Below are 21,341 nucleotides of genomic sequence, written 5' to 3'. Positions count from 1 at the left end.
TTCAACAATTCCAATTTAATAATCCTATCGGCCTCTCTTTGTACCTTTTGGGACAATTGCTAGTTTAAAATATATTTAAACCCAACATCACATTAGTATATAACATATAAAATTATTTATCTGTGAAATAAAACAATCCACTTTAAAAAAGCTTGCCACTGACCACCAACGGCAGCTTGCCACCTACTATTATTATAAGATAATGAATCTCGCGACTAACCAATAAAGTTGTTATAATATAATGAATTTCTAATATAACTTAACCTATCAAGAAGAAAGATGCACCATTGTGATGATGTCACGAATTTATAATAATGGTTTTTGTTTTATGAGCACCATTGGAGATCAAGTCAGCCCCAAATCTCTGACTTTGTATGTCACGTTCGTATTCCAGAAACTTTGAGTCAAGCATGTCACGCTCTGTTCCAGAAGCACACCTTACAAAAAAGCTTTGACTCAAGCCTTTGGACTTTGTATTTTTATGTCTAAATCCAATAGGAACGTGCTTTATTTCTGCCTTCTGACCTGGATACTTTAGACTTTTGCTCTTTTTTTAATGTCTAAATCCAGTGATGGTGTTCTTTAATATCGCCTTTGACCCGGATATGGAGAAACCCTACCTAATTAAATTCCTACCATCACTAACGTGTAACTTAGTGCACTGAGTCTATTCGATTCTGCGACCCATTATATGAGTACGGCTCTCTATAAAATGTCTCAACTATCAACGTGATATTAATGTGCTCGATTTGAAGATTTCATAATGGCAGCTTACAACGACGTCCACGCCAAAAAATTGTGTCAAAGATGTTTCGGATTTGTTATTACTCTCCTGGTTTTCACGTCTTCTCTCGGTACATTACTTGAATCTCAAGTTATTCTCAGTTTACTAAAAGTTGGAAGTTTCTTTTCAGCTATGATTTTGGTAAAGCTTTTCAGTCATGAATGTTAACTGAATAAGCTTATTTCCACCATTCATCTCTGTAGCTTATGGAAGGAAGATATTAGAAGCGAGGAGACTTACCAACGACACGCAGAAGTACCATTCTGTAAATTTGGGAGGGTGGCTTGTTATCGAAGGATGGATTAAACCGTCACTCTTTGATGGGATTCCTGACAAGGATCTGCTGGTATTCGTTTTTTGTTGTGCTCCCATTAGAATTTGCAATTCCCTCGGTTGCTCCTACAATCAGCAGCTTGAGTTGTTTATTCTTATTTAGATTTTAATGTTTGATTTTCTCAGGATGGGACGCAGATCCAATTAAAATCGATGAAACTGGGAACCTACGTGGTTGCAGAAGATGGAGGGGGGACAATCATGGCAGTAAACAGAACTAGTCCCTCCGGATGGGAAACTTTCAGCGTACGTGTTTGTTGACAAATTTGTGCCCCTCCTTTTTGCTTCTTTGATGATGAATTATGAGACTGACTTGTATTGTTGCAGTTATGGCGTGTGAGAGATGGCTACTACCAACTTAGAGTCTTCAATAAGCAGTTTGTAGGAGCCGATAATGGAGGAGGGGGTATTGTGGAGGCCGTAGCCACCTCACCTAAGAGCTCCGAAACATTTCAGATCATTAGAAACCCGGCCAATTCCAGTAGTGTGCATATCAAAGGCTTCAATGGAATGTACATGCAGGTATGTTATCAGAGATTTAAAGGATCCCCATCTTCAAGGACTTTTGAAAGGGGCAATATATATATATAAGGGTTTGTTCAATTGGTTTAACCATGAGCCAAAAGCATCTTGTAGATAGGAAGGTCACAAGGGATGGATCTAAATTTGATAGAGTCAAACAAAATAAGTGATAAGCATTGATTTCAGATTCATATTGAACCATTAACCTCATATATATATTTTTGTTAATATTCCACACACCCAGGCACAATCTAAAGATCAGCTGACTGCCGATTTCGAAGGGGAGCCTGGTTGGGACGACAATAATGCTGCAACTTTCGAGATGACCATCGTAAGGACGTTGCAGGGGGAGTTTCAAATCTCAAACGGTTATGGACCCGAGAAAGCTACACAAGTCTTGAACGTAATGGGCAATTCCTACTAAACATCTTACTCTATTCTCTTGAGAAATAGTACCGAATGGGGCTTCTCATGATTTTACTTTTTGGTCTCTCAGGAACATCGAAGCACTTTCATCACAGAGGATGATTTCGTTTTCATGTCCAAGAACGGGATAAGTGCTGTCAGAATTCCAGTTGGATGGTGGATTGCTAGTGATCCAAATCCCCCTGCTCCTTTTGTTGGAGGATCTCTAGCTTGTCTCGACAAAGCTTTCTCGTGGGCACAGTAAGTGAAAACTGGCCTTCATTCCGAAAAATTTCAACCCTACAAACAAACAGAAGTCCAGATAATGGACTATAGGTTAATTAACTTTGTGAAAACCATGCTGCAGGAACCATGACATTAAGGTGATTATCGATCTCCATGCTGCTCCGGGCTCACAAAACGGTGATGAGCACAGTGGCACCAGAGATGGATTTATAGAATGGCCTGAGTCGCAAGAGAACATCGACAAGAGTCTATCTGTCATTGATTTTCTTGCTGCGAGGTACAACAAATTCCTATAGCAGTAATTCATTTCGATAGATTTTGACATGGCATAAAAAACTGCTACATAGAATAACTATATTTCTGAATATAGTAAAAGAAAAGCCCCTTCTTTTTCAATCAATCAGGTCCATAGCAAACTTTAAAAAATTGCTTCTGTAATTGACAGATATGCTGCACACCCTGCCCTTTTGGGCATTGAACTATTGAATGAACCACGGTCTCCTGCAGTAAGTTTGAACAATGTGACTGATTACTATTCACGGGGTTACGACATAGTTCGAAAGTATTCGTCGTCGGCGTATGTGATAATGTGCAACAGAATCGGCCCTGCTGATCCCAAGGAGTTGTTTCAAATCAACAACGGCTTATCCCGCACCGTTGTGGATGTGCATTACTACAATCTCTTCGATGATGCCACTTTCAAAAATATGACGGTTCAGCAGAACATCGACTACATCAAAACCACAAGAGCTCAAACTCTGCAGAGCCTCGTCTCGGCCAATGGTCCTCTCATTTTTGTTGGTAAATATAAAAAATCCCTGCATTTAACTGCTTTAGCGTGGCTGTCTCTATAAAAAGTATGAATTTAATCATGCGCTAGTATCATTCTTGCCATATACAAAAGGGACAAAATTCTGTTACATAACATTGTGATTTTATGTAGGGGAATGGGTGGATGAGTGGGAACTGAACAGTGCGACACAGTCGGATTATCAAAGGTACGGAGATGCACAGTTACAAGTATACGGTGAAGCTTCTTTCGGATGGGCATATTGGACGCTAAGAAACATTGGTAGCAGGCACTGGGATTTGGAATGGATGGTGAAAAATCAGTACCTTCTATTGCCTGCATCAAGCCAAAGTTAATTTTTTGCTTCCTTGGAAGAGATCAATCAGTGATATTTTATTGTATAACTAAGTCAATGAATAAGTTTGATTGGAGAATAAGTAGCTGCAATAGTAGCTTGAGTGAAATAATGTACAATCCATAGCCCAAACCGTGGGATGATGGGTCATGTAATTCATATGAAATTTAATATCAAGACTTTGTAATATTGGAGTGTAATCGTTATTGTTACTGCTAATGCCCCACTTTATGAAAAAGATAGACCACAGCGCAGATTCCTAAGTGCCACCCACAACTCAGACGCACTTGGTAGATGGATGATGGTTGAGCGGTTCATTTTAATTGCTATGACGTTTACCTCAATTTTCCAAATTGGATGATGGTTGAGCATGATATTTGTGGTTAATTTTAATTGCTATGACGTTTACCTAAATTTTCCAAATTGATATAAAGTTTTATGAAGTTTTATGGTTTTTTATTTGGGTCAAATGATAAGAAGAATTATTAAAATCACATTTATTAATATGGTTGATATAAGCAGCTAGGTATATATGAAATACACTTACAATCACATTAATAAATGTAGTTAATATAAGCTCATAGCCTTATATCTACCACATTAATAATTATTTGGTGTATAATGTAAAAGTGACTATTAAAAATTTAAATATTTGTAATTATTACTAATGATATAAAAAATAATATGCTTATTATATTAATATTATACTATATATTAATATAATGATATGTTTTTATATAATATTATATTAATAGTTATATTTCAAACTATAACATAATTAACATAATATTCTAAACCAATGGATTAATAAACCCAAGGAATTTGTATTATAAACCCAATGTATTATAAGCCCAAGAGATTTAAATTAGAGCCTAGAATTACTATTATAAACCTTGTGAATAATATTATACCCTAGGAATATAAACCCATGTGAATAATATTAAACACAAGGAATTAATATTATAAACTAAAGGTATATAAACCATAAAATAAACATTAAACTCTAAGATTAATATTATAAACCTTAGGATTAAGATTATAAACATATGTGATTAAGAAACCTAAGGGATTTTAAACCCATGGGAAAACATTAAACCTTAGGATTAATATTAAATCCTACGAACATAAACCCTAAGATTAATAAACCAAAATGATTAATACTATAAACCCAAAAGGATTATAAACTTAAGGGATTAATATTATAAACCATAGGCTTAATATTAAACCGTAAGATTAATATCATAAACCCAAGGGATCAATAAACTCATTTGATTAATATTAAAAACCAAAGGGATTATAAACCGAGGGGAATAACATTAGACCCTAGGAATATAGACTGTATGATTAATATATATACCTGAGGCTTAATATTATAAACCCAAGGGAATAACATTAGACCCTAGGATTAACATTAAACCCTAGGAATATAAACCATATGCTTAATATTATAAACCTTTTATAAATTGTATGATTAATATTATAAAACAAAGGATTAATACTAAAAACTCAAGGGAATAGTATTAAACCCAAGAGATTAATATTATAAGCCCAATGGATATGGACCCTACTATAAATATTATAAACCTTAAAATAAATATTAAACGTGAATATTCATATCATGAACCTTGCGATTAATGTTATAAACTCAATAGATTAATAAACCCAAGGGAATAACATCAAACCCTAGGATGAATATTAAACCATAGCAATATAAACTCTAAAATTAATAAACTCAAGTGATTAATATTGTAAACCATAGGATTAATATTATACCCTAGGAATATAAACCCTATGATTTATATTATAAACCCAAGGAATTTATATTATAAACCCAATGTATTTAAACCAAAGAGATTTCTATCAAACCATAGGATTAATAGTATAAACCCTATCAATAATACTATACCCTAGGAATATGAACCCTTGGATTAATTAATCCAAGGGATTGATATTATAAACCTAAGGCACTACTAAAAACAAGGTATTAATACTCAAAACTCAAAAACCCAAAGGATTAATATTGTAAATCCAAAGTATATAAACCCTAAGATAAATATTATATACCCTAAAATAAACATTGCTCACCATGGTTGATTTTCATATTGAGACAATATTTGTCACAATGGGATATTGGACCATGGTTGACCATCATTGATTTTCATATTGAGAGAATATTAGCCACAATTTGACGTCGGACCATCGTTGAGCATGGTTGACCATGATTGACCTTGGTAAACCATGGTTGATTTTGATATTAACAATCTTTGGCACAATGCGACGTTGGACCATGGTTGACCATGGATGACCATGGTTGTGACAATGTGGCATTGGACCATGAGACAATCTTTGTCATAATGTGACCATGGCTATTGATGATTACTGACCATAGTTGACCATGGTTGATTTTCATCTTGAGACAATCTTTGTCACAATGCGACATTGGACCATGGTTGGTAATGGTTGACAATGGTTGATTTTCATATTGAGACAAACTTGTCATAATGTGATGTTGGACCATGATTAACCATAATTGATTTTCATATTGACCATGATTGGTTTTCATTTTGATATAATCTTTGTCATAATGTGACATTTGACCATGGTTGACCATGATTGAAAATAGTTGACCATGGTTGATTTTCATATTAAGACAATATTTTTCACAATGTAATGTTGCACCATGGTTGACCATGAATGACTATGGTTGACGATGGTTGACAATGGTTGAACATCGTTGATTTTAATAGTGAGACAATCTGTGTCACAATGTGACATTCGACCTTGATTGATCATGGTTGACCATGATTACAAACCGAAATGATTTATATTAAATCCTAGGATTAATATTATGAACCTTATGAATAATATTACAGCATATGAATATGAACCCTTATAATAATAAACCCAAGGGATTTATATTATAAACTAAAAGGACTAATAAACACAATGGTTTAACACTAAAAACCCGAGCGATTATAAAGCCAAAGGGAATAATATTAAACCCATGGATCTAATATTATAAATGCAATGTGTATAAACCCTAACATAAATATTATAAACCCTAAAATAAACATGGTTGACCATCGTTGACCATAGTTGATTTTCATATTTATAGAATAATATAAACCCAATAGATTATAAATCCAGGAGATTTAAATTAAACCCTAGGATTAATATTATAACCTTTGTGAATAATATTATACCCTAGGAATATGAACCCTTAAATTAATAAGCTTAAGGGATTGATATCATAAAGCAAGGGACCGATAAACCTAAAGGTTTATAAACCCATAGGAATAGTATTAAATACAAGGAATTAATATGATAAACAAAAGCGATATAAATACTAAAATAAACCATAAAATAAACATTAAACTGTAATATAAACATTAAAACATAGGCATAAGATTAAAACCTAGGAATATAAACCCTATGATTAATATTAGAAACACTAGGATCAATATTATAAAACCAAGGGATTAATAAACCCATTAGATTAATATTAAAAACCTAATGGATTATAAACTCAAGGGAATAACATTAGACCCTAGGATTAATATTAAACTCTAAGATTAATATTATAAAGTTTAGGATTAATATTATAAGCAAAAGAGATTAATACCTAAGGTATTTTAAACCCATCAAAAAATTATTAAACCTAAGGATTAATATTAAATCTTAGGAACATAAACCCTAAGATTAATACTATAAACCCAAAGGATTACAAACCTAAGGGATTGATATTATAAACCATAGTGTGAATATTAAACCCTACGATTAATATCATAAACCCAAGGGATCAATAAACTCATTGGATTAATATTAAAAACCAGAGGGATTATAAACCTAAGGGAATAACATTAAACCCTACGAATATAAACCCTATGATTAATATATAAACCTTAGGATTAATATTATAAACCCAAGGGAATAACATTAGACCCTAGGAATATAAAACATATGATTAATATTATAAACCTTTTATAAACAGTATGATTAATATTATAAAACCAAGGGGTTAATACTAAAAGCCCAACAAATTAATATTATAAGGCCAATGGATATAGACCCTAAGATAAATATTATAAACCTTAAAATAAACATTAACCTTGAATATTCATATCATGAACCTTACTATTAATTTTATAAACTCAATAGATTAATAAACCAAAGGGATTAATATTAAAAACCAAGTGATTATAAACCTAAGGGAATAACATCAAACCCTAGGAAGAATATTAAACCATAACAATATAAACTCTAAAATTAATAAACTCAAGGGTTTAATATTGTAAACCCTAAGGTTAATATTATACCCTATGAATATAAACCCTATGATTTATTTATAAACCCAAGGAATTTATATTATAAACCCAATGGATTATAAACCAAAGAGATTTATATTAAACCATATGATTAATATTATAAATGCTATCAATAATATTATACCCTAGGAATATGAACCCTTAGATTAATAAATCCAAGGGATTGATATTATAAACCCAAGGCACTAATAAAACAAGGTATTAATACTAAAAACTCAAAAACCCAAAGAATTAATATTGTAAACCCAAGGTATATAAACCCTAAGATAAATATTATAAACTCTAAAACAAACATTGTTCACCATGGTTGATTTTCATATTGAGACAATGTTTGTCACAATGTGATGTTGGACCATGGTTGACCATGATTGATTTTCATATTGAGAGAATCTTTGTCACAATGTGACATTGGACCATGGTTGACCATGATTGACCTTGGTGGACCATGGTTGATTTTGATATTGACAATCTTTGTCACAATGCGACGTTGGACCATGGTTGACCATGGATGACCATGGTTGTGACAATGTGGTGTTGGACCATGAGACAATCTGTGTCATAATGTGACCATGGATATTGATGATTATTGACCATGGTTTACCATGATTTATTTTCATATTGAGACAATCTTTGTCACCATGCGACATTGGACCCTCGTTAGTAATGATTGGCCATCGTTGACAATGGTTGATTTTCATATTGAGACAAACTTTCCACAATGTGATGTTGAACCATAATTGACTATGATTGGTTTTCATTTTGATATAAAATTTTTCATAATGTAACATTTAACCATGGTTGACCATGATTGAAAATGGTTGAGCACGATCGATTTTCAAATTGAGACAACCTTTGTTACAATGTGATGTTGGACCTGGTTGATCATGAATGACCATGATTGAAAATGGTTGATTTTGATATTGATACAATCTGCATCAGAATATGACATTGGACCCTCTTTGATCATGGTTGACCATGATTATAAACCAAAAGGATTTATAGTAAATCTTAGGATTGAAATTATAAACCCTAAGAATAATATTACACCATAGGAATATGAACCCTTATATTAATAAACCCAAGAGATTAATATTATAAACCAAAGGGACTAATAAACACAAGGATTAATAGTAAAAACCCAAGGGATTATAAACCCAAAGGGAATAATATTAAACCCAAGGATCTAATATTATAAACACAATGCATATAAACCCTAAGATAAATATTATAAGCCCTAAAATAAACACGATTGACCATCATTGACCATGGTTGATTTTCATATTGATATAATAATATAAACCCAATGGATTATAAATCCAAGAGATTTAAATTAAACCCTAGGATTAATATTCTAAATCTTGTGAACAATATTATACCTTAGGAATATGAACCCTTAAATTAATAAGCCTAAGGGATTGATATCATAAATGAAAGGGACTGATAAACCTAATGGATCATAAATCCATAGGAATATTCTTAAACACGGGGAATTGATGTTATAAAAAAAGGTGATATAAACCATAAAATAAAAATTAAACCCTAATATAAACATTAAACCATAGGCATAATATTAAAACCTAGGAATATAAACCCTATGATTAATATTAGAATCTGTAGGATCAATATTATAAAACCAAGGGATTAATAAACCCATTAGATTAATATTAAAAACCCGATGGATTATAAACCCAAGGGAATAACATTAGACCCTAGGATTAATATTAAACCCTAGGAATATAAACCCTAAGATTAATATTATAAACCTTAGGATTAATATTATAAACCCAAGAGATTAATACTATAAATCCAAGGAATTAATAAACCTAAGGGGTTAATATTATAATTTCAATAGATTACAAACTAAGGGGGATAATTTTAAATCCAAGGGATTAATATTATAAAGCTAAGGGATTGATAAACCGAAAAGATTAATATTCGAAACCCAAGCTATTAATAGTAAACCATAAGATTAATATTATAAACCCTAATACTACAAATTATAAACCCAATATTAAACTTTAATATTATAAACCAAATATTAAAAGGCCCTAATATTATAAACCTTATATTAAATCCAAGTTTTTCAATGTAACAATGCGACATTGAATAAGTTATAATGTAATGTAACATTGCAACAATGATTGTTGCAATTATTTGCATATTGAGACAATGTTTGTCACCTAGGATTAATATTATAAACCTTGTGAATAATATTATACCCTAGGAATATGAACCCTTAAATTAATAAGCCTAAGGGATTTATATCATAAACGCAAAGGATTGATAAACCTAATGGATTATAAACCCATAGGAATAATACTAAACATAGGGAATTAACGTTATAAACAAAAGCGATATAAACCATAAAATAAACATTAACCCCTAAGATAAACATTAAACCATAGGCATAATATTAAAACCTAGGAATATAAACCCTATGATTAATATTAGAAACTCTAGGATAAATATTATAAAACCAAGGGATTAATAAACCCATTAGATTAATATTAAAAACCCGATGGATTATAAACCCAAGGGAATATCATTAGACCCTAGGATTAATATTAATCCCTAGGAATATAAACCCTAATATTAATATTATAAACCTTAGGATTAATATTATAAACCCAAGAGATTAATACTATAAATCCAAGGAATTAATAAACCTAAGGGATTAATATTATAAACTCAATAGATTACAAAGTGAGGGGGATAATTTTAAACCCAAGATATTAATATTATAAAGCTAAGGGATTGATAAACTGAAAGGATTAATAGTTGAAACCCAAGGGATTAATAGTAAACCCTAAGATTAATATTATAGACCCTAATACTACAACTTATAAACCCAATATTATACTTTAATATTATAAAGCAAATATTAAAAGATGCTAATAGTATAGACCTTATATTAAATTCAAATTTTTCAATGTAACAATGCGACATTGAATAAGTCATAATGTAATGTAACATTGCAACAATGATTGTTGGAGTTATTTTCATATTAAGACAATGTTTGTCACAATGTTATGTTGGATAAGTTTTTGTACCATTCCAATGTTACAGTATTAAACCCTCGATATTATAAGCACAAGGGACTAATAAAATCAAGGTATTAAAATTAAAAACCTAAGGGATTTTGAACCCAAGTGAATGATATTAAACCCAAAGGGAATAATATTAAACCCAAGGATCTAATATTATAAACACAACGTATATAAACCCTAAGATAAATATTATAAGCCCTAAAATAAACATGGTTGGCCATCATTGACCATGGTTGATTTTCATATTGACATAATAATATAAACGCAATGGATTATAAATCCAAGAGATTTAAATTAAACCCTAGGATTAATATTCTAAACCTTCTGAATAATATTATACCCTAGGAATATGAACCCTTAAATTAATAAGCCTAAGGGATTGATATCATAAACAAAAGGGACTGATAAACCTGATGGATTATAAGCCCGTAGGAATAATATTAAACACAGGGAATTAATGTTATAAACAAAAGTGATATAAACCATAAAATAAAAATTAAACCCTAAGATAAACATTAAACCATAAGCATAATATTAAAACCTAGGAATATAAACTCTATGATCAATATTATAAAACCAAGGGAGTAATAAACCCATTAGATTAATATTAAAAACCTGATGGATTATCAACCCAAGGGAATAACATTAGACCCTAGGATTAATATTAAACCCTAGGAATATAAACCCTAAGATTAATATTATAAACCCATTAATATTATAAACCTAAGAGATTAATACTATAAATCCAAGGAATTAATAAACCTAAGAGGTTAATATTATAAAATCAATAGATTACAAACTAAGGGGGATAATTTTAAACCTAAGGGATTAATATTATAAAACTATGGGATTGATAAATCAAAAGGATTAATATTCGAAACCCAAGGGATTAATAGTAAACCGTAAGATTAATATTATAAACTCTAATACTACAAATTATAAACCCAATATTAAACTTTAATATTATAAACCAAATATTAAACAACCCTAATATTATAAACCTTATATTAAATCCAAGTTTCTCAATGTAACATTGCGACATTGAATAAGTTATAATGTAATGTAACATTGCGACAATGATTGTTAGAGTTATTTGCATATTGAGACAATGTTTGTCACCTATGATTAATATTATAAACCTTGTGAATAATATTATACCTTAGGAATATGAACCCTTAAATTAATAAGCCTAAGGCATTGATATCATAAACGCATGGGACTAATAAACCTAACGGATTATAAACCCGTAGGAGTAATATTAAACACAGGGAATTAATGTTATAAACAAAAGCTATATAAACCATAAAATAAACATTAACCCCTAATATAAACATTAAACCATAGGCGTAATATTAAAACCTAGGAATATAAACCCTATGATTAATATTAGAAACTCTAGATAAATATTATAAAACCAAGGGATTAATAAACCCATTTGATTAATATTAAAAACCTGATAGATTATAAACCCAAGGGAATAACATTAGGCCTTAGGATTAATATTAAACCCTGGGAATATAAACACTAATATTAATATTATAAACCTTAGGATTAATATTATAAACCCAAGAGATTAATACTATAAATCCAAGGAATTAATAAACCTAAGGGATTAATATTATAAACTCAATATATTACAAACTTAGGGGGATAATTTTAAACCCAAGGGATTCATGTTATAAAGCTAAGGGAATGATAAACTGAAAGGATTAATATTCAAAACCCAAAGGATTTACAATAAACCCTAAGATTAATATTATAAATCCTAATACTACAACTTATAAACCCAATATTATACTTTAATATTATAAACCAAATATAAAAAAACCCTCATATTATAAACCTTATATTAAATTCAATTTTTTCAATGTAACAATGCGACATTGAATAAGTTATAATGTAATGTAACATTGCAACAATGATTGTTAGAGTTATTTGCATATTAAGACAATGTTTGTCACAATGTAATGTTGGATAAGTTTTTGTACCATTCCAGTGCTACCGTATTAAACCCTAGATATTATAAGCACAAGGGACTAATAAAACCAAGGTATTAATACTGAAAACCTAACGGATTATGAACCCAAGTGAATAATATTAAACCCAAGGGATTAAAATTATAAACCAAAGCAATATAGACACTATGATAAATTTTATAAACCCTAAAATAAACATTGAACCCGAAGATTCATATCATGAACCTTATGATTAATATTATAAAGCCAATGGATTAATAAACCCAAGGGATTAATATTAAAAACCCAAAGGATTAGAAACCCACGGGAATAACATGAAATCTTAGGATGAATATTAAAACCTAGGAATATAAACCCTAAAATTAATAAACACAAGGGATTAATATTGTAAACTCTATGCTTAATATTAAACCCCACGAATATAAACCCAAGGGATTGACATTGCAAACCCAAGGCAGTAATAAAAACAAGGGATTAATTCTAAAAACCCAAAAACCCCAAAGGATTAATATTATAAACCCAAGGTATATAAACCTTAAGATAAATATTATAAGACGTAAAAGAAACATGGTTGACCATGGTTGATTTTCATATTGAGACAATATTTGTCACAATGTGACGTTGGACCATGGTTTACCATGATTCGTTTTCATATTGATAGAATCTTTATCATAATGTGACATTGGACCATGGTTGACCATGGATGATTTTCATATTGACAATGTTTGTCACAATGCAACGCTTGATCATGGTCGACCATGGTTGAGCATGGATGACCATGGTTGACCATGGATGACCATGGTTGTGAAAATGTGATGTTGGACCATGAGACAATCTTTGTCACAATGTGACCATGGCTATTGATGATCATTGACCATGATTGACCATAGTTGACCATGATTTATTTTCATATTGAGAAAATATTTGTCACAATGTGATGTTGGACCATGGTTGATAATGATTAACCATGGTTGGCCATGGCTGATGATCATTGACGATGGTTGATTTTCGTATTGATACAATATTTTTCACAATGTGATGTTGGACCATGGTTGACCATGATTGTCCATGATCGATTTTCATATGTACCATGATTAAGCCTAAGGGATTATAAACCCTAACCATGGTTGATGATGGTTGACAATGGTTGAACATCGTAGATTTTCATATCGAGACAATCTTTGTCACAATGTGACATTTGACCCTTGTTGACCATGGTTATAAACCAAAGGGATTTATATTAAACCCTAGGATTAATATTATAAACCATATGAATAATATTCTACCCTAGGAATATGAACCCTTAGATTAATAAACCCAAGGGATTGATATTATAAACCAAAGGGACTAATAAAAGTAAGGGATTAATAGTAAAAACCCAAGGGAATAATATTAAACCCAATGATTTAATATTATAAGCCCAATGTATATAAACCCTAAGATAAATATTATAATTTCTAAAATAAACACGGTTGATCATTGTCGACCACAGTTGATTTTCATATTAACAAAATATTATAAACCCAATGGATTATAACCCTAGAAATTTAAATTGAACCCTATGATTAATATTATAAATCTTGTAAATAATATTATATCCTAGGAATATGAACCCTTAGATTAATAAACCTAAGGGAGTGATATCATAAACTGAAGGGACTAATAAACCCAACAAATTATAAACCCATGGGGATAATATTAAACAAAAGAAATAAATATTATAAATTGAAGGGATATAAACGATAAAATAAACATTAAACCCTTATATTAGTATTACAAACTTTGACATTAAAATTATAAATGTATGCGATTAATAAACCAAAGGGATCAATATTGAAAACCCAAAGGAATAACATTAAACCTTAGGATTAATATTAAATCCCAAGAACATAAACCTTAAGATTAATAAAACCAAAGGATTAATACTATAAACTCAAGGGATTATAAACTTAAGGGATTAATATTAAACCCTAAAGGATCAATAAAGGATTAATAAACTCATGGGATTAATATTATAAACCCAAGAGATTTTAAATGTAATGGATTACTATTAAACCCTAAGACTAATATATCAAACAAAAGATTAATATTATAAGCCTTAAGATTATAAACCCTAATATATTGTTATACATGTTAGAGATAAATATTTTAAGCCGATGGGATTATCAATATTATAAACCCAATGGATTAATATTATAACACCACATGATTATAAAACCTAGGGATTAAAAACCTCAGGGTTAATATTTTAAACCCTACAATTATAAATATTAAGACTCTAAACCGAAGGGATTAATAATAAACTATGGGATTAATATTAATCCCTAGGCTTAATTTGATAAACTCTAAGATTAATATATCAAACCTAAGATTAATATTATAAACCCTAATATATTATTAAACATATTAGGGATAAATAAAACTAAAGAGATTAATAATATTATAAACCCAAGAGATTGACATTAAACCCTAAGATAAATATTATAAACCTAAGGGATTATAAACCCTATGATTAATATTATAAATCCTAATATATTGTTATACATATTAGAGATTAATATTCTAAATGCATGGGATTATTAATATTATAAGCTGAATGGATTATTATTACAAGACGAGGAGATTATAAACCCTAAGGTTAATATTATAAACTCAAGGGATTAAAAACATTACGATTAATATTATAAACCCTAGAGTTATAAACCTTACATGAGAGGGATTATAAACCTAATGGAAAAATATTAAATGTGACAATTAATTTTATAAACCCTAAGATTATTAACATATTAGGGATTAATAAAACTCGGGGATTGGTAATATTATAAACCCAAGAGGTTTATAGTAAACACTAAGATTAATATTGTAAGCCTAAAAGAGTATAAACCCAAGGATTAATATTATAAACTCGAGGGATTATAAAACTAAGAGATTAATATTAAACTCACAAATTAATTTTATAAATCATAATAGTTTTCTCTCCACGAGGGAAGATCTTTTTTTCTAATATTTAATATTTTTAATAATAAATATTTAATTAACAATACTATGAATATTAATTTTACAATTTAAATGTTATTAATAATTTTAATATTATTCTATTAAAAACATTAAATGTTATTAATTTTTAAAACATCTTTACAATTAATAATGTTATGAATAATATTTTTTAAACAATATTAATATTGTATTAATAATGTTATTAATATTATTATTAATAATATTACTTTTAATATTAATTTTAATTTTATTGATATTATTAATAATCAGTTTTATTTATGTTTTTTTCAAAAGATATTATTTGTTTATCATAATAACTATTAAAAACATATAAATCATTTATTATAAATTATTTTAAAAGCTTATTAATAATATTATAAATCCAAGGCATTAATATTATAAATTTTTGGGATTAATATTATATGTCTAAGGGATTAACATTATAAATGCAAAGGATCAAATCTTCATGTTTTCATATTAATCGCTAGGTTTATAGTATTAGTCTGTAATATTAATCAAATAAAAGGTGTCTTTTGTAATATTATTATTATTATTATTATTATTATTAGAGAGAGAGAGAGAGAGAGAGAGAGAGAGAGAGAGAGAGAGATTGAACTACTAATATTATTAATATTAATGTTACAATTTAAATATTATTAATGATTTTAATGTTATTATGTTAATAACATTAAATATTAGTAATTTAAAAAAAATATATTGTATTAAATATGTTTAAAACATGTATTAACAAAAAATTAAAACATGATTAAAGTGATTATGCATGATCATAAATTAAAATTGTATTAATATGATTAAAACATATATTAAACATGATTAGAACATGTTTAAAACACGTTTAAAAATAGTATTCTATTAAGCATGTTTAAAACATGATTATTTTTTAGCAAAAATAATATTGTATTAAAGATATTATTAATATTTTTTTATTAATAATATTGTTAATAATAATGTTTTAAATATTATTTATTTATGATACTAAATATTATAAAATTATGAAATACTAATTGTATTATTAACTAATATAAAATATATAAAATAAAGTATTTATAAATTATCATAATATTATTTATTTTTTCTGAATTGGACTAATTCTATTGATCAAAAATATGGTACAAGAAGATACAATCATGAGAGACAGAAAACCGGAAACCGGAAATGATAGGACTATCAACCTCAGTTCCAGAGAAGAACTGAAACAAGCAAGAAGCTACAACATATGGCTGGAAGCACAGAGAGTGACTTCCACCCCGAATGGGTGGAAGCCTCAACACGAAGCTTTTTCCCTTTCCTTTTTTTGACTTCGACCCAACCATCTTGGGATGAATGATCAATAACGACTTGGAGATTGGGGTTCTCCACAGGGGGGCCCTCCTTTTCTGAATTAGAGAAGGAGGTCAAATGGACGTGTTTCTGAGCGATGGCTGTATCAAAGGACTGCGCCGGACCATCGGTGGAAGGGACCACGAAATGAGGGGCTTGATCCAATTCCGCATCGCTACCTTCAACTTCAGAGCTAGAGGAATCAGAATCCATGACTGGAGGGGGAGAGCAAAGAGCCCATCGTTCGGACTTGGGCTTGGAGAGGTTATCCTTGTTCTTTTTTGTTAGGAAAGATGGGCATGTGTTCTGCAAATGCCCTGCTTGGTGACAATGGCGGCAACGGAATGCAGTATTTTCGTAATCCAGTGTCTGGGACAAGACAAAGTCGTTTGTCTTGAGATTGATTTGGTCTGGAAGTCCTTTGCTCAAATCTAACTCCACACATATTCTGGCATATGTGTAGAGACCTTTGGTTTCCCGCCAGAAATCTCCCATAATGAAACTGCCCAAGGTGTTGCCTATAGCTCTATAGACAGCAGTATGCCATAAGTGGGCAGGTAAGTTTGGAAGCCTGATCCATACAGGTGTCCTGGTAATGACTGCAGTTGCTGGATCAAAATCTGGGAACCAAGGAGTCAATAAGAGCCCCGTGATTCCCATGAACCAAGGGCCTTCTTCTAAAGCCTTTTCATAATGCTTACTATTATCAAATAGAACAATGAAGTAACCTTTTGAACAGAAACTGATCTTACAATGATGAGTCCAGTTTGCATGGATCCATGCATAGAGATCCTGAGATCGCGGCCACAGTCCGTTAAATCTGCAAATGATGGCTCTTTCTACAAATTCTTGAAGTTGGGTTGCAAGACCTTCATGGGTGATTTCAACAAAGGGAACTTCTTCTATCTTATCAACCAAAAAGGGCTTAGGTTTAAGGGCCTCTGGGGGTTTGGGGTTCTTAGAGTGTACTGCATCTTTGTATGAGAAAGGAGGAGCAGAGGATGACTATCCTGCTGCACCTCCTCTCAGACGAAGGGTTACCACCAAAGAGCTGTTCCTGGTAATGTTGTAAGAAGAGAGGGGAAGAAGGTCTTCAAGTTGTTTACCTTGAAAGAGAAGTCTCTGAAGGCCTGAAGGTATCCCAATCCATCGTTCTAGATCCAGCTTGAGATCCAGCACCAGATCTGAAGAACTGACCCATTGCAGGATGGTTCTGCCTGTAGGCTAAGAAATTTGGATCTGAAAGGAGTCAAAGTAGTGCCTAGATACGGTGCCAGGGCCTCTTGTGCTTCTGAGAGTAGATCTGCCATGCTGAGTTTCCATCCGGGGTATCAGACCTACAAGATCTTGGTCGATCTGTCTATTGAGAGCCCGATCTGATTGATCAATGGTGGATCTGGGGTTTTTATACCTTCCCACACTGGAAGTGAACACTCCGACTCCTTGCAGTGTTCTCCCAACCGCAGAGGTAGCAGATGTAGAAGATCCGTAAAATGGGATTGCCAATCCACCTCTGACAATGTGAATTTTCACCTTATTACTCGGCCAAGACACATCATTTCCCGCAGGTGAATTCATCCAGCATTCTTTAATCTCTGCCATGCTAGTGTTGCTGCTCTCCATACCATACAGTGGTGTTCGAATGTGGTCCCAGGGCGTGGCCTAATTAATAACACTGACGCCATGGTCCGACAGACCCATTCCAACATCCAAGAGCTTGGCCCATGAATCCGATAGTGACCTCGATTTGCGTTTCTCCATCTTGAGGATGTTATCCCTGCCTGGCCTGTGGAACTTTTGATCCACGAAGAGATAGCCATTTCTTGCTTCTGATCCGTAACATAAACCTGCCAGTGGTTCGAGATCATCTCGCCCATCTGCGTGAGGGCTTCGATCTGAGCCCAGGATTCTCCCTTCCTTGTTTTGCAGAGTGGCGGCGGCAAAGACCACGATTCCTGAAACCCTAGCCATGGTTTTTTCCCGCACTCAATTATCATAATATTATTGATTATAAACTTATTTTTAATAATATTTTGTTTTATGCAATATGTATTAAAACCTAATATTAACATAAATAAAATGAAATTATAAAAAATTAATATAAAAAAAATTAAAAACTTAAATTTATAAAAAACAAATAATAAGAAACCTAAATAATATACGATCTAAATCACTAAAAATTATAAAACCCAAAAATCTAAAACTTAAAATTATAAAAACATAAGCTATAACACTTATCAACTTGTTATATATATATATATATATATATATATATAAAACATAGAATTAAAATGAACATATTCTTTTTAATATTTAATAACATAAAATTAAAAAGAAGTTGACGACCATGCATGTTATCTCACTCAAATTCATTTCTACTTATTAACATGCACAATTTCTTTAGACTGCAGGTCCAAATGCTTTAAAAACTAACAATAGTGAAAAGAAGGGACATCGTAGTCGTAAAAAGACTGGTAAAGCTCAAAACTATTTAGATAATGAACTTGTTATTTAATATTTTATTTTATTTTTAATATTTAATAACATAGAATTGTAAAAGCTAATGTGACTTTTTTATTAGATATTAATTTTTTTTTAATTTAATAAGGGTGAATGGTAAGAGCTCTTATTTTTTTTACAGCTTTTTTTTAATATTATGTTTTGGATGATAATTCATATTCAAATATCTATTTTGTATTCAATTTACAAATTAAAAGGATCTAATTTGCTTGTATCATAGTACTCATGGACAAAATAAATTTTACTAATGATACACTTTATTTTTATATTCGTCTTTGATTAGAATATATATTTATTGATTATATTCATGTTAGTTTTTTATATTCATATTCATTGATTATATTCATGTTTTTATATTTTTCATTGATTCGAATTACTTTTCACAATATGTACATCTTTATTGCAAAAAAAATTTGAAGTTATTTTAGTCTTATTCGAACATTTTACATCGGATTGTATATGTATCTTTACTTCATACAAATTGACATTTTCAACATCTAGGGAAAAAATTAAAGGTATTCATCATCATAGGTTGATGATATTTTAATTCAGGGTTTCATATAATCTGTCTTTTTTTACTCTACAAACCTGAGTGTGCATATTTTCAAATTTCTCACATGGAAAATATATCTTGATGTTTAATAGAAAAGAGAATTTGGATTTTGATTTATTGGGGTTTGAGCTAAGCTCTAGTAGATAAAACATAATGAAGGGGTGAAATTGATTGACAGGTTAATGAAACTGAGGGACACCTGTTATTTGAAATTGGACACACATTATACACCTTTCCACTACCATGACAAGTGTATGTGTAACGTTTTGTAGTCTTCCCATTCTGGTTAATCCTCATAGGTGTCAATTAACAAATGGCATGGAAAATTTTTAATCAAGCATTGTAAAAATTTAATTTAAACAATGTTTAATCATGTGATTTAGATATGCAAGGAAGTTAGTGGTGTGAATTACATCCATTGATATTATGGTAATGATGAGACTATACTCGCATATTTAAACTTGAACCCTCTGATCAATTTTTTTAATTAGTAAAATGATTAAAGTGCTCAATTCCAATAGGGGGAAGCCTATCAATGTAATTAGACATAATATGAAAAAGTTGAAATTGATTTTATGAAACAGAGCTGAGAAAGGGAGTGAATTTATAAAAGTGTGTTTCATTTGCGATATGGTGGGAAATTAATTTGTTTGAACGGTATATTCACGTTGATACATTTAATGTACATCCTCTTGTGGTATATCCCCTAAAATGGGCTCAAGATGCCCTGTTAATGTGAGCTTGAGTTTTCCTGTGGCTACTTCCCAGATCTACATGAATTCATTCAAGAATGAAACAACTCAACAACTCACAAAAAAATATGACATGTAATATACACATATTTTTAGAAGGAGTAATGTATCCTCCTAGAGCAATCGAAAAGTAAGTGTCCACTTACACATCAATAGAGGCCTAGTTTCCCTTCTTCCTAACACACAAGGGAGCCCCTTCAAACAATTTCCCAAAACCTTGTCATTTGTTTGAAAACTTGTAATTTCATTTAATGATGGCATTTTATTCCATGGAAGAATAACATTCATTGAGGAAATACATTGCCTACTTGAGAAATGAGAAAACCCTGAAAAAACTGACAGTGGTAACCAATATTTTCTCTAGTCTTTATTTGAAACACCATACCACTCAACAA

The 21,341-nt window shown here is 30.7% G+C and overlaps 1 protein-coding gene across 1 annotated transcript; it reads left to right on the top strand.

Annotated features, from left to right (window-relative positions):
• The first annotated feature begins 739 nt into the window (after positions 1–739).
• On the top strand, positions 740–3,635 carry LOC149191138 (putative glucan 1,3-beta-glucosidase A). The gene is made up of 9 exons (XM_089413510.1): positions 740–854; positions 988–1,130; positions 1,244–1,363; positions 1,445–1,639; positions 1,884–2,042; positions 2,136–2,305; positions 2,412–2,567; positions 2,736–3,091; positions 3,234–3,635. The coding sequence occupies exons 1-9, from the start codon at positions 764–766 to the stop codon at positions 3,434–3,436; spliced, it is 1,593 nt and encodes a 530-aa protein (XP_089269636.1). The 5' UTR covers positions 740–763; the 3' UTR covers positions 3,437–3,635.
• The last annotated feature ends 17,706 nt before the right edge of the window (positions 3,636–21,341 follow it).

The sequence above is a fragment of the Pinus tabuliformis genome, chromosome 3_1, assembly GCF_031772625.1.
Source record: "Pinus tabuliformis cultivar Carrire ecotype Pingquan chromosome 3_1, CPIR1, whole genome shotgun sequence".
NCBI classification, from domain to species: Eukaryota; Viridiplantae; Streptophyta; class Pinopsida; order Pinales; family Pinaceae; genus Pinus; species Pinus tabuliformis.
The sequence above is the reverse complement of the archived record's forward strand: the minus strand, read 5'-3'. Positions and strand labels throughout refer to the sequence as shown.